The 14,457-nt window shown below is 53.5% G+C and overlaps 1 protein-coding gene across 3 annotated transcripts in view; it reads right to left on the bottom strand.

Annotated features, from left to right (window-relative positions):
- The window catches only part of SCARA5 (scavenger receptor class A member 5), a 102,199-nt gene extending 88,074 nt beyond the window's left edge, over positions 1-14,125 (bottom strand). Inside the window, exons 1-2 of one of the 3 annotated variants that reach the window (XM_045576481.1) lie at positions 13,739-14,125; positions 10,557-10,683 (exon numbers count right to left, since the gene is read on the bottom strand). In XM_045576481.1, coding sequence (XP_045432437.1) covers positions 10,557-10,668 — 112 coding nt within the window. In that variant the 5' untranslated portion in view covers positions 10,669-10,683; positions 13,739-14,125. The remainder of the gene's footprint in view (positions 1-10,556; positions 10,684-13,738) is intronic. The other 2 variants (XM_036424324.2, XM_036424325.2) reach the window with 2 other exon arrangements.
- Between the last annotated feature and the right edge of the window lie 332 nt (positions 14,126-14,457).

Below are 14,457 nucleotides of genomic sequence, written 5' to 3'. Positions count from 1 at the left end.
TCAGTCTCTGCCCCGAGGTCAGCCTGAGCACCCCACTGAGCCCTCAGCCTGTCCCAGAAGCCCCAGGATTCCCCATCACCCACTCTAAGCCCCACATAGCCTGTGTATCCTCTTTTGACCCCCATCTTCTTCCCCAACTGCTGAAACCTTCCCACCGTGGCCCCTGGACCTCCCAGCCAGTCTTCTGCAAAATCCCTGATTTCTTCAACCTCTGAGCAGAACCTTTCTTTTACTTCCTTATTCTAACTGAAACCTGCTCCTTCGTGGTCCCAAGTGGGGGTTCTCACTCACGTGCTCATACCATCAGCCTAAGGATATAGAAGGTGGGTGTGTTTTTTTGCTACTCATTGCTACTTTCAGAACTTTCTCTCTCTCTTCTCTCTAAAACTTGAAGGCTTTGAGTTTCGCATCACAAGACTGTATTTCTCCTCGTTGCTAAGGGAATCAGCTCCCCTCTCCCTCTCCGGGCTCACTGTGCTCTCTCAGTCTCCCGTTCTAAGTCCTGACCTCCTCTCCTCTCCTCTCCTGATTTTGCCTCCATCCCGACACTTCTGAAATGTGGCCCCAAATTCAAAACACACACTGGAGTTTGAAGGCTCTGCATGAGAATAAAAGATATAAATACCTCCGTTATTTTTTTTTATAATGATTACATATCAAAAAGATAATATTTTGGTTGTATTAGGTTAAAATGTATTACTATCTCTAAATTAGTTTCATCTGTGTCTATTTACCTTTTACACGGCTACTAGAACATTTAAAATTTCATGTGGGGTTCGCATTACATTCCTATTGGCTTTGCCAATAATCAGGACTCTTCCTTAATCCCGATTTCAAAGTCCCCTGTTGTAGGCACCTGTCCTGCTGCCCTTCCTCACCAACTCTGAATCGGGTGCTGCCTGACCTCACCAGGACCTACAACCATGGGTCCGCCTACCTTTCCTCCATCTCTCCCCACCAAGTCCTTCCTTCCCTTTTTATCCGATGTGCATTCTTTTTTAAATCCTCACCTGAGAATATGTTTTTATTTTTTTTGTTTTTATTGATTTTTAGAGAGAGGAAGTGAGAGAGAGAAAGAGACCCCAGCTTGGGGTCTCACATCACAAGACTGTACATTTCTGTGAAAGAGAAACATCAATCAGTTGCCTCCCATTCGTGCCCCAATCATCCAGAGCAGTGAGTACTGGCCAATGGGCTGCGCCATTGGAGGAGAGTGGTGACTTGATGTATGGAACCTACAACCTTTGGTGCACCTGATGACACCCCAACTAACTGAGCAACTTGTTCAGGGCCTGATACACATTCTGTAATCTATGTTATTCACTCTCTACTCCCCCCCTCCCCTCCCTTGTCCTCCTTTAGCTTCCTCATATCCCAGTGGCATCACTCTAACCCTGGTTAGCTTTAATTCTGCTGCTCTGTACTTCCAGCTGGGCGTCGCTGGAGAAGCAAAAACACGCTGCCATGTTGATTGGTCTGACTTGAAGCACCTGATGACTACACCCAGGTGGGCCCGGTCGCCTGTCCAGCAGGCTGGTCAGCTGTTTCTAGCCCATTCACACGCTCAACTCCCAGGTGCCTGTTCCATGCCTCCTCCTCCTGCTTCACATTCTGTTTCCTATTTGACTGAAAACACAGAAGCAATGAGGAAATGCTTCCTTAAGTTCCCACCACAATGAAGCCATTGACCCGTGTCCAGGGCCCCACACTTTGCCTTCCTGTTATCATTGTGATCGCACTGTTTGTGCTCGTGGCTGAGCCAATACCCCTGACTGCACAACAGATTGCTTCTTTTCCTACTTATTTAGGGACTTAACTCTAGCAATTCTGCTTCATCAACATTTCCCTCCACATGGTATTGCTCCATCAGCATAAGTCACACTGCGGTTTCTTCCATCTTAAAAAAAATAAAAATAAAAATCTCCCTTCATTCCCCATCCATGCTTATCCTCTTGTACAGAATTTTTCCAAAGAATTGCCATACCCACTGCCTCCAATTCCGCTCCTCACATTCTCTCCTGAACCCACTCTAATCAGCCTCCTCCCACCCGGCTTTACTGAAACTGCTCTGGCCAGGTGTGATGGGCTGAACTGCGTCCTCCCTCCCCCCAAAATTCCTGTGTTTAAGACCCAATCCCCAGTACCTCAGACTGTGACTGTGTGTGGAGATGGGCTCTTTAAATAGGTGATTAAGAGAACATGACTGGGTGTCTAATTTGATGTCCTTATTAGAAGAGAACATTTGGATACACAGAGACACAGCAGGGTCACATGTACACAGGAAAAAAAGATCATGTGAGGACACAGCAAGAAGGCAGCCGTCTGCAAGCCAGGGAGAGAGGTCTCAGGAAAAACCAGGCCTGATGACACATTGATGTTGGACGTCCAGCCTTTGGAACTGTAAGAAAATACATGTCTACTGTTGAAACCACACAGTCTGTGTGGTATTTTGTTACACAGCCTGAGCTGACTGATACACCAGGTCACCACTGACCTCCAATGGCTCAGCCCATTGGCCGGCACTCACTGCTCTTCCAATGTGACCTTTCAACAGCATTGGCACAGTTGGTCGCCCCCTCCTCCTCAATACACTTCCAGGGCTCAACCCTCTTGCTTGTTCTTTCCCTGGTTGCTCCTCCTCAGTCTCCTTTGCTGCTCCTCCTTACCTCCTAACGTCTTACACTGCTCAGCATGGCGCGAGCCAGAGCTCTTTCCTTGGGCCTCTCCTCATTTTCACACACCTCACCGGCTTGCCAGCTCTAACCTAAAAGTATACAACCAGACCTGAGTCACTTCTCACCTCCTCCACTCCTTTGAGGCACCAGTCTTTCTCACCTGGATTATCCTACCTACACTCGACCCCAGATGCCCTCTATCAGTCCACTGATTCTTTTCCCAGCCTCATAACCAGGTGCCTTAAAATCAGAGTCTGTATTCAAGGTACAGGGGTCCTCTTCCTCTCTTTCAGGTCAAAACCTAATCCACTGTATTCTGGCTTCTCTCCACCCAATCCACGACATGGCTTTGCTGGAAAAATCTAACGTCCTGCTGCAGCCAGAGTAGCGGTTCTAAAATGCAAATCAGACTTTAACCTTTCACTTCTGTGAAACCATTTGCTGGCTTCCCAGTGTCTCCAGAAACCCGACTCCTATGGATGGTACAGGAAATCTTTTCACAATTTGGCTTTAGATTCATATAATTAAGAATGTATTGCCTAGCCGGGGGTGGCTTAGCAGTTGAATGTTGACCTAGGAACCAAGAGATCACTGGTTTATTAGTAATTCCCAGTCAGGGCACATGCCCAGGTTGCAGGCTCCATCTCTACTAGGGGTCATACAGGAGGCAGCCTATCCATGATTCTCTCTCATCATTGATGTTCTATCTCTCTCCCCCATTCACTTCCTTTCTGAAATCAATAAAAAATAAAAAATAAAAAAAAGAATGTGTGAGCTGTAGAGTCAGTGAATCTAATTCCAATTGCTATAGATTGAATGTTCACGTCCCACCGAATTCATATGTTGAAACCTAAGCCCCAGTGTGATGGTATTAGGAGGTGGGGCCTCTGTGGGGAGATTGGGTCATGAGGGTGGAGCCCTCATGAATGGGTTAGTCGCTTTATAATAGACCCCAGAGATTTACCTCTCCCCTTCCACCACGTGAGCACACAGTGAGAAGACAGTTTTTATGAAGCGGGTTCTCACCAGACACCTAATCTTCTGGCACCTTGATCTTGGACTTCCCAGTCTCCAGAACCGTGAGAAGTCAATTTCTGTTGCTTATCAGCCACCCAGCCTGTGGCATTGAGTTACAGCAGCCTGAGTGCGCTGAGACACCAATCCCTCCTAACACGGAGATCTTGGGCAAGTTACCAGGTCTCTGCGCCGTGGTTCCTTCATATGTCACTTGGGTATAATAAGGAGAATCATCTCACTGGGTTGATGTGAGGATCAAATGAGCTCATACTCGTAAAATGCTTAGCGCAGGGCCGGGCCTGGCCTGGCGGAGCTCGATAAGTGAGTGTTTATTACCTCCCATCGTTATCCTCCCTCCCTGGGCTTGGAAGGTCCTTCCCTGCCCCTTCTTACAGGCACCCTGGGCCCTGCCCTCTGATAGTTTGCTCCTGTGTCTATTCCTGCAGGAGGCCTTCCTTCCTCCCCAGGGCAGACTGGGGGCTCCTTCTCCTCCCCTCTAACTGTACTCTGCTTGTTCTTCCCTCTGAGTATTAATCAAATTATAATGCAACTAGAGGCCCAGTGCGTGAAAATTCATGCACTATACCGCCAATGTGGAAGGAGCTCTCGGGGCGTCTGGGCTCTTGTCACTCTTCCCTGTCCCCTCTGCATGAACCCAGGCTCCAGTCGGGGACAATGAAACCCATCCCTCCACCCTCCTGGTAGCAAACCTCAGGAAAGCCCCCGGGAGCCAACTGCTCTGATGGGGGTGGGGGTGGGAGGCTCCAGCCTCATGCACGCCACAGAGCCGGAGCCCTCAGGACCCAGGCTTCCTTCCCTTAAAGTAGGGGTGTCGAACTCAATCAGAGAAGGGGCCAAAATCTAAAATCCAGCCTAAATCGCAGGCCGAATGGTTTACTGAACAGTCATAAACTGTCATTGTGATGGAAACGCAGCAGAGTCCAGTGATGACAGCGCGGTGCGGGCCACATTGCAAGGCCTGGCGGGACGGATTTGGCCCGCGGGCCGTTTGTTTGACACATGTGCCTTAAAGGTTCTTCTATCTGAGAACTTGGACTAAAAGAATTTGCTCCATTACCTTATCTATCTAGGCTTCCTGAGGAAGTTCATTAACTAAAACAGTGCTTTTTAAAAAAATAAGTTTTTATTGATTTTTTAGAGAGAAAGGGAGAGGGAGAGAAACATCGATGTGAAAGAGAAGCATTGATTGGCTGCCTCCCGTACACCCCGAAACTGGGGATTGAACCTGCAACCTGGGCATGTGCCCTGACCCAGAGTCAACCTGTGACCCTTGAGTGCACAGGAGACACTCAGCCAACTGAGCCACACCGGCCAGGGCAGAAACAGTGCTTTTTCTCTAGCAGAAGGTTAGAGCCAGGCCGGGGTTCCTGGGACATGGCATGGGTATTTCCCAGGAGACCCTGGGTGGCAGCTGCTCCTGACTCTCCTCCTCATCTCTCACTCTCCTTTTTCCCTGTGTTCCCAAGATTGGCATGGAATCCCTCCATTCCGCCCCCCCCCCCTGCAAAGGTCAGGGAGGTGAAACACATATGTTTTGAGGCTCAACTGTGCGTGAGGCGCTTTACGTGGGTTATGCCGCCTGATTTCTCCACTGCTCCCATGAAGTGAGTAACATTATTCCCATTTTGCTGATGGGGACACTGAGGGCTAGAGGCCAGAGAAGCAGATGGCCCACTCACACTAGGAACCACAGGGTTGAGTAAAGGGAGTGGTCAGGGTGTAAGGAGCCCACGGGGTTGGAGTGGCCCTTGGGCTGTAACCACTGCCAGCCCCAGGGTCAAGGAGGGGCCCAGGGGCAGAGAAAGCCCGTGTGGAGAGGGTGGCTCCCACGGAGCTATGACCTTGCAGGGAAGGAAGGACACAGCAGCCTGAGGTGACTCCACAGAGCGGGAGCCGGGCAAGTAGATACCCCAACCTCCCTTTCTCCTGTACTCCCACCTCCTCCCAGGGCGGCTCCCCAAAAGCCAACCCCAGCCCTGCAGAGCCCAATGGTGGCGAGTAGGAAGGAGGGGCAAGCAGAACACACCCCATCCCAAGCCCAAGCCCCCCGGGCCACTCCGTCTATGGATTCTGTCCAGACCTGCCAACCTTCAAAGTCCGGCCTCCTGCCCCCTCCCGGCTGTTCCCCAACTTGTGGGGCGACAGTCCTACAGGCAGAGAGACCCACGACCCACCCCCCAGGGGCCACACGTGCATCCAGCCGTGCTTCCCGTTCTGCTCTGGTTTCCCAGGAACAGAACCTGGGAGCACCTTGGTGCCACCCAAGTTCATTCCCTGCTCATCGCCTGCTTCTGCGCCCAGGTCTCCAACCTGTAGAGGGCGGTGGCCCTCCGCAGGCCCCAGCAGACCCTCCCAGGAAGTCCACTCCTCCCCTCGGGCAGCTGCCCAGCAGCCCTGGTCTGCGCCGGACGCACGGGGAAGCGTGGATTGATGAGCGAGTAGAAGCGGGGGTTCCCCTGGGAGAACAATTTCACTTTACGGGGAAGGAGCACCGGAACAGGGAGCTCGGGCTCTAAACCCAGCAGGCGGGCGTGCAGGCGCGGCCAGGAGCACGTGTAACTCATTACCGCGGCGGGCCTCCTTTTGTGGCCAGCGGAGGGGGAGGCCACGAGTGTGGTGGAGGGTCTGAGGCTGCGGGGCGAGCTGACTGCAATATTTTTCTGACATTAACGCCTCTCTCTGACCCTTAGAAAGGGCCAGACCCAGCCAAACACCACCCGCCCAGGCCTCCTCCTCCTCCTCCGCCTCCTGGCGCCAGACTGGAGAGGCTTGCCACTATACAGGCTAGCAAAGAAAGGCCCAGGGAAGGTGGGAGCGGACGGAGAGGAAGGGGGAGAGGAGAGACGAGCGAGGCAAGGAGGAGCAGGCCCGGCAGGTCCCTGTTGGGTTTCTGTTCAAAGGAGGTGAAGTGGGCATCCAGGCCAGAGGAGGCATGGCTACAGGACCTTGGAGGCCCAATTCTGCAGTCACTCCTTCCACGTTCGCCCAGCAAAGCAGGTACAGCCAGTGCTTTGCAGGTGGAGATACGGCAGTGAGGCGGTCCCGCCCTCGGGGCCTTCCCATCACCAGGGGGCTCCGCTGGGGATGCTGAAAGCTCAGACATGGGGAGGAGGCAGGTCCTGAGAGGTGCTCCACCAAGGGGTGCAGAGAAGGGAGAGGTCCCGATGAGTCACAGAGTGGGGTGTGGGATGGAGCACTGGAGGACGCAGGAGTGGGGCGAGGTGGCTCCTTGTGGAAAAGGCAGAGGAACCCAGGCACTGAGCAGCCCTCACCTTCCCTGTTCACCTGGTGAGTGGAAAGGGTACAGACAAGGGCCAGGTGGGAGGGGAAAGGAGGGAGAGCAGAAGAGGGGAAGGGAAGCTGTTGGTGTGTGACCTGTGAAATACCACGTTTGCCCCCTGACCTCTTTAAAGTGCCACCCCCATTAAAGTCCAGGTCATACCCTGCATCTGGGCTGCATTTCTGCAACCTTGTTCCCCAGATCCCAGTATCCCCATGGCCAGAGGAGGCACCCCCTCTCTTCCCCACCTCCCTGCCTTCAAGGGAAGAATCTGGAAAGAACGCAGACCCCCGTGAGGCCCACCAGACGGTACCGTTTTGATTCCATCAATGCCCATGAGGGGCTGTGCTCTCCCTCCCTGTCCTGCCTCTGCCCTCCATCTTCTTTCCCATCAACTTACACCCCCCCCCCCCGCCCCCATTCCCACTAGCCCCACCTTCGTTTCCCTCTCCTGTTACACTCTCCAGGGATGAGGATCAAGAAAAAGCAAAATCCTGGGGAAACAGATCAAATCTGGCTGGAATTTCCTCAAGCCAGAGCCCATCACTTTCCTCCCATAAACAAAAGGGAAGGGACGGGGGGAGCAAAGGAGCCCACCAGCTTTTAGGTAGCTGGCTGCATCTCAACACTCTAGTTTTTTTGGGTTCCTGGTTCTCCCCTCCCCCCTTCTCTCCCCCTCCCACCTCACACCTGGCATCCAGGAATGAAGAGTTGGGAAGACCCAGATGATTTGGAATTCAGATTTCGAAAATATTTGCTTGGCTACCATTAACTTTCAAGGACCCTGTTTTAGTTCGTTCATTTATTCATTCATTCATTCAACAAATACTCAGTGAGCACTCACGATGTGCCAGGCCGGGAGACATCCATGAACAAAACAGAGATGCTGCCCTTGTCCCGTCGTTCTTCCCATGAGAAATAGACAGTGAGTGACACACGCAGTCAATAGGAAAATTACAATGTAACGTTAGAAGGACGTAAGACTGTGGGAAAAAATGGGGTCCGAGTGCAGGGGTGGCTGGAAGGCCTACCGGGGAAGGTGAGGTTTGAGCAGAGACTGGAAGGGGGTGAGGGAGTGAGTTGAGTTAGTTAGGAGAGAACCTTTCTGGGGAGCAGAGGCCCTGGCGGGCATGCCGGCAGGTTCAACTTGGAAGACAGCTTCCTCCGCCAGGGCAGCGCCTGGGTTTTTACTCCCGTTGAGGTGGGAGCCTTTGCCTGGTTCTGCTCAGGGTAGCGGCAAGTCCCAGGTTAGATTTTAAAAGGACCACGCCCTAAATGCAATGACCAAACCTTCTCTATATGCAGGGAGTTAGAGCGAGACAGCACCTCAGAGACACCCCAATGCCCTCACGTGGCAGATGGAGACACTGAGGCCCAGAGGCGGGATGTACCTTGGTCAGGTCACATGCTCTGGGAGATGTGAGTCAATCTCGATCCCACATCTTCCAACCTCTCCTGGCCATATTGTGTGGGGTGCTGGGCCTCAGGTTACCCCTGAGAAGATTTGCTCTGATCAGATCTCCCCATGGCTGGGGGTGAAGGGGGTGGGAGTGGGGAAGGGGACTGGAATGCACAGTGGCTAGGGTTATTGCTACTTTCCAATCCTCTGCTCCCAGTAATCTTTGTTTTTTAATTTGGGGTTCAGAAAAATGGAGAGTAAGATAAGGTACGAGGAAAAGGGTACAATGGCCCAGTGGCACTTCTAACCCCAGGCCTCTTCTCTCCCTGGGGTCTCCCACCCTGCCCTTCCCACACTGGCACCCAGGATGGGCCCAGCGGTCCTTCAGTCACCACCACTGTGCTGGACCCCAGGTCTCTCTTGCTCTACCAGGCCTCCCTACTGATGGGCTGTGGGAAGAGGGCTGGAGCAGGGACACAAAAACCAACTTGGCCTTTGCCGATGTGCTGGTGGGGACAGGTTGAGCCTGGCCACTGACCGAGTGGCCCCGGTCCTTCCTCTCTTCCCGGGTGGCATTAGCCTGACAGAAACACTGGCCTGGCTTGGTGCCGCTCAGCCGGTCATCCTTCCCCCACCTACCTCTTTTCTCAGAGAGTTGTATTCCACCTGTACGGCCTGTTCCCGAGAGGCTTCTCCCTGCTTGACTTCAATCATCACACATATTTTTGCCCACTTTGTATGCTGGGTAATCCTCCACACGCCAGTCTTTCCCCTGGGGTCATAAAAGCTCAGAGGGCAAGGATGGTTTAATTTCTCATGGGAGCGTCCTGGCACCTAGCCAATAGCTTGGCACATGGTGGGTTCTCAAAATATGTTTGTTGCCTGGGGTCCAGAGGAAGAGATGTGATGGTGGTCAGTTGACTAGGGCAGCAGGAGGGGGTGTATTGGTCCCAAGCCCAAATTTGCCTTGTCTTCCCTCCCGGCGGAGACTGTCCTCCATCGCTGCCTTTCTAAGCCACGCAACTTCCCTTCCAACACTTAGCATCTTTTGGGAGAAAAAAAAGGCTTGGAGCATGAAGAAGAGTCGTTTCTATTTTGAGTGATTTCCCAACAGAGGCGGCTCGCAGAGTGGAGCACAGTGAACATAACTTTGAAAAAGGGCCCGCGTGATGGTTAATTTTGCGTGAACCTGACGGTGCCATGACAGTGCCCAGGTTAAACATCATTTCTGGGCGTGTCTGGGAAGGCGTTTCTGGGTGAGACTGGCTTTTGGATTGGTGGGGCTCAGGAAAGCAGATTGCTCTCCCTCATGCGGGTGGGCCTCATCCAATTAGTTGAGGGCCTGAGTTAGAATAAAAGAGTGGAGGTGTTTGCTTTTTGTTTCCTGCCAACTGCTTGAGTTGGGCCATCTCACCTCATGCTTTACAACCCCTCAAGATGCTATTTAGACCACTGACTCCTCTGGTTCCCAGGCCTTCTGACTTGGACTGAATTACACCCCGGCTCTCCCGAGTCTCCAGCCTGTAGATGGCAGATGGCAGGACTTCTCAGCCTCCAAAGACACGTGAGTCAATTCCTCACATTGTATCACACCGGTTCTGTTTGTCTAGAGAACCTGACTCATACAGACTCTCTCTACTTCACTCTTCTGTGAGCTCCGTTCTATGCATCTTTGATGTGGGGAGGAGGCTCTCCACTCCTGCACTCAATGCAAAGAGAAGCGTGTGCATTCACGCAGCAATTTATGCAAAGCACCTACTAAGTATTGAGCTCTGTGCTGGCTTTGTGTGGAAATGGATTGTTGGCTCCTAACCTGAGAGGGTCCAGGCTAATTGTTTCGGGTGTCTTTGTCTGACCGCAGTCTCACTCACTCAGAGGAGAGAGGTGAAAGGAGTCAGGAGACCTCTATGACGGATGAGCTGAATTATCCCTAATGCTTTTCTCAGCCTCCATAAGCTCGTCTGTAAAACAGCTCCTCATCTTGCTAATCACAAAGAGTTGTTGAGATGTATGAATGAGAGGACACTTGGAAACGACCCCTCAAAGCACAAAGTTTGCCACATGCAGTATTGGGCAGGAGGTCCCCGCACCTGGGGGCAATGCCCAGGTTGGGTGTGGGGCCCGGGGCAGATCTTTCCCCTGGGCCTGCGCCGCATGCACTCACCGTCCTCACACAGGTTCAGCTTGGACAGGCTCCTGCCATCGAAGGGCTCCTCGAAGAGGGAGCCGGTATCGCGGTCGCTCACAGTGTTCAGGTACATGGCTTTGTTCTCCATCCTGTCCTTCAGCAGCGGTGGAGAGGCAGCGAGAAGAGAGGGGAGGGAGAGAGAGAAGGAAGGGGGAGAGAGAGAGAATAAACTGTAGGTGGGAACAGAAGCGAGCGGGTAGAACAAGGTGTCCACCCTGTGGCCCTGAGCCTGATTACTGGGCTGCTGTCCTCCACCGGTGACATCTACAAGGATCTTAGGACTCCGATTCCCCCTCCCCGGTTTCCTCATGCTTCAGAGGGCCACGGCTCTGTGAGCCTTTCTGATAGTGGGGATCTGTCTTCTTCCTTCAACAGCTCTCGGTGGGGCTGGCGCCCTGAACTGGGGCTGGCACCCTCCAGAGACCCCTGACTTCAGGGCTGGGAAGAGGCCGTAAATGAGCAGTTGTCAACCAACTGCCCTTCTGACAGCCAGAGGAATGGAGAGCAGATTCTGCTCTTGTCTTTTCAAGTAATGAGATGCTACATCTCCTGCATACCCATGTGTGCATACAATACACACGTGTGTGCACACACACGCGACATGTGCTCAGACACACACACATGCATGTGTACATTCACACATACATACATGCAGTATTCACACACACACATGCACTTACACGCACGCACACACACACACACACACACACACACACACACGCGCGCACGCACAGTCAGGGTGTTCACAGTCTCTGCAGGCCTTTCTCCCAGCCTTTGGGAGAAGGGGCTGAGAGGAGCCACATCTCTACCATGGTCTCTTTTCCCTGCACCAGGGGCTTCCCGGAGCTCCAAGACAGCTCCTACTCAGCTTCTCTGGGCTGCAGTTGTGTCCAGTTTGCTAATCTCCCAATAACCTCCATCCATCCAAGTCCTCCACCCAGTAAGGGCCTCTAGGTGGGTCCCTGAACAGCTCCACGGCTGCTAAGCTGCAGGGGACCCTCCCTAGTTTCAGAGCACTGTGTGCAGCACCCCTCCCTCTGTCTCCGTGGGATCCAGCAAGCAGGAGGCCAGTGTCCTCTGCATGCGGTAACCCATTCGTGGCCAAAGGCAACAGGCGCTGCTGCCCTGGGTCGCAGGGAGCCAGAGCCGCCATGCTGGAGGGAGGTGTAGAGCTGGGCGTGGGCCAGCGTGGCCCCATCTTCACTTTCACCGTCCCCTCTGGTGCTCAGCTCCTGGCAGAGCTAGGATGCACTTCTAGTTATGTCGGATGTGTCTGTAGGGCGGCCCCCTCTCTGCTCCTTCCACACCCCTCAGCTGGCGGAGCAGGATCCGGGGGAGCTGGTTGGGGAGACGGGCTGGCCGAGCAAGAGGCCAGATGTGAGTGAGATGAGATCGCAGATGCTCAGCCAGCTCTGCTAATGTTTGTTACTTGGGAATGAAACCTAAGCATGTTCTTTCAAACCAAGGTTTATTTTAGACCCTTCCATCGCTGGTCTCAGAGCCATCTTTGGGCCGAGTCTGTGCTCTCAGGCCAGGAACGGCTAGCCGCCGAGTGGGTGATAATAGAGCGAAACCCTTCATGTGTGCATACATCCCACAAACTGCAGTCCATTTGCCATCCGGGGCCTCTCTGCCCTCCCAGGAGCACAGTGGGGTGGTGTCAGTCTGTCATTCCCATTTTAAAGACACACAGAGGCATAAAGAGGCAAGAACCAAGGATGTGGGAGAGGGGCGAGGGGCCACATAAACGCTCCCCACCCAGGGCTCAGCATGAGAGTGCTTTGTCCCGGACGGGTTAGACATCCCTTTCGGTGACCACCTTGAGGGCCCAACATGAGTCAGTTGAGGGGGACAGGTGGGGCTCTGACAGCTGGGAGGGAGGGGACAAGGCCATGGAAACATGGGAGGTGTGGACACCCAGGTGCTCTGCGAAGGAAGCCCAAGGAGCCCGCACCTCTGTGTTGCCAGCCAGAGTGAGACCTTCCTCCCCCACTTTACCTCTTAGAGTGTCTCGCTGGTGCATTTTATTTTATTTGATGGTGCATTTTAGGGCTGAGGCTCTCAGCCCCACCCCCGGCGCTCTGAGCAGGCCAGCAGACAAGGGGTCCTTTCCTGGCACCATTCCTGTTACTCGGGAACTTGGCCCAATCAGCTGAGCTCGTGCAGCCTCAGGCTGCCCTTTCTGCGATGGGGAGAAGCCCATCTGCCTGCCACGCGGTTACGGAGAGCTTCGTGTGGGACCGTGAACATGGACGGGCTTTACGAACGAGGGCACGCAGGAAGTCGGTGGCAGTCTGGTGAGAGCCATGAGCCCCCAGCATCTTCTGATTCTGCCTAGCAGCCAGCTAGGAGGGTCTGCAGGTTCCTGAGGCCTCCTTGCCACTTTGACAGGGTCAGGAATAATGCTGTGAGGGCGCCCTTTGCAAAGGCGATCGTGAATGCGGGCCAGAGCTAAGATCCGGACCCGGCTCTCAGAGTCCCTCTCCAGGCAGCAGAAGGACTCGGTCAATTCTCCCTGCTGAGGAGGTGGCATGAGCCTCGCTTGTTGCTACAAAGAGGGTGTGTCTGGGACCCAGCACCTCATGCTGCAGGGCGCACAGCTTTTCTTTGGATCCTTAGCTGTCACATGGCCTCTCTGGAGAATGGATCTCTAAGTGGGTCTGTAACACTCTCCTCCTCTAACTGTACTTAGTTAACCTCAATCACAACCCCAAGCTGGAAAGGTGTAGATGTTTTATAAATAAGCTCTCCTTTCATATATATTCCACCACCAGGCATGTGTGCACAGACATAGAAGCACACGCATGCACACAGACATACACACGCACACATACACACACACATGCACGCACACACGCACGCACATGTAGGAAGACTGTCACCCATACCATCTGCTCCCCGAATCAGCTCTGGAGCAGTGTTCCACGCCTGGAATGCTTGTCCCTAAGGCAATAGCTTCCTCTGGCACCCAAATGCAGACTCTCAGTCGCCAGTGCAGACAGCTGGATCAGGGCCCCTGGTTCTCCTCAGGCTGCCACGAGGGTCTTCCCACCTTGGGCTGGCCCCTCCCTGCTCCAAGGCCTGAGGATCCCTGAACACCGTGTCCTCCCGCTGCCAAATACTGGGACAACGTTAGTGTCAAAGTGATAAAGACTCACCTTAGGGCCTCCACTGAGGCTGCAGAGGCTGTCCCCTCAGTTCCCGGCGCCCATGGTGGCTGGAGAGGTGGCTGCTACTGCTGCACCGAGACCCAGGCAGCCCCTGGGAGCCTGTCCCCACAGCCAGCCCAATCCAGAACAAATCATAGAAAGAGGCTGAGGGGGTTCCCAGTGACTTGTCTTGGGGTCACTTTTCCAGGAGGATCAGGTCAGGAGGTAAGACTCAGCTTTGTGCCCGAGTGGAGGCCTGGGGCTGGGGAGCCCTGTCTGGGTACCTCGCCTGTTTCAGCCAAGGCAGTGCTCAGGAGATGTCCTGTGGAGGCACCAGCCGCTCTGCTAGGTACTGACTGGGATGTGAACTGCAGCTGCTCTGGCGGCCAGTCTTTAAATGCAAAGTTTTTTGGAGCAATTGTGGAGGCCCACCTTGGGGTCTGGATCACGTCCCCCCTCTAGTGGCCACTTTTGGCATTACAGCCCACTCAGGGAGGGCTGCTAGGTCCAGAGCAGAGGAGCCAGCCTTGATCTTCATGTGCCTATTCCAAAGGCCCTGCTCAAAGTACCTTTTGGAAATCGTCTAGGGAAATGGCAGGTAGACCTGGCTTACAATCCATGCAAGGAAACCAGCCTGGTAAACTTATTTTGTAGGACAGAATTGGATTGTATAATGCATTCACCAAACTTAGCTTAAGATTACTTCATGTTTTCCTAAAGTCACATCT

Source organism: Pipistrellus kuhlii, unplaced genomic scaffold (genome assembly GCF_014108245.1).
Source record: "Pipistrellus kuhlii isolate mPipKuh1 unplaced genomic scaffold, mPipKuh1.p scaffold_m20_p_8, whole genome shotgun sequence".
Lineage (NCBI taxonomy): Eukaryota > Metazoa > Chordata > Mammalia > Chiroptera > Vespertilionidae > Pipistrellus > Pipistrellus kuhlii.
The sequence above is the reverse complement of the archived record's forward strand: the minus strand, read 5'-3'. Positions and strand labels throughout refer to the sequence as shown.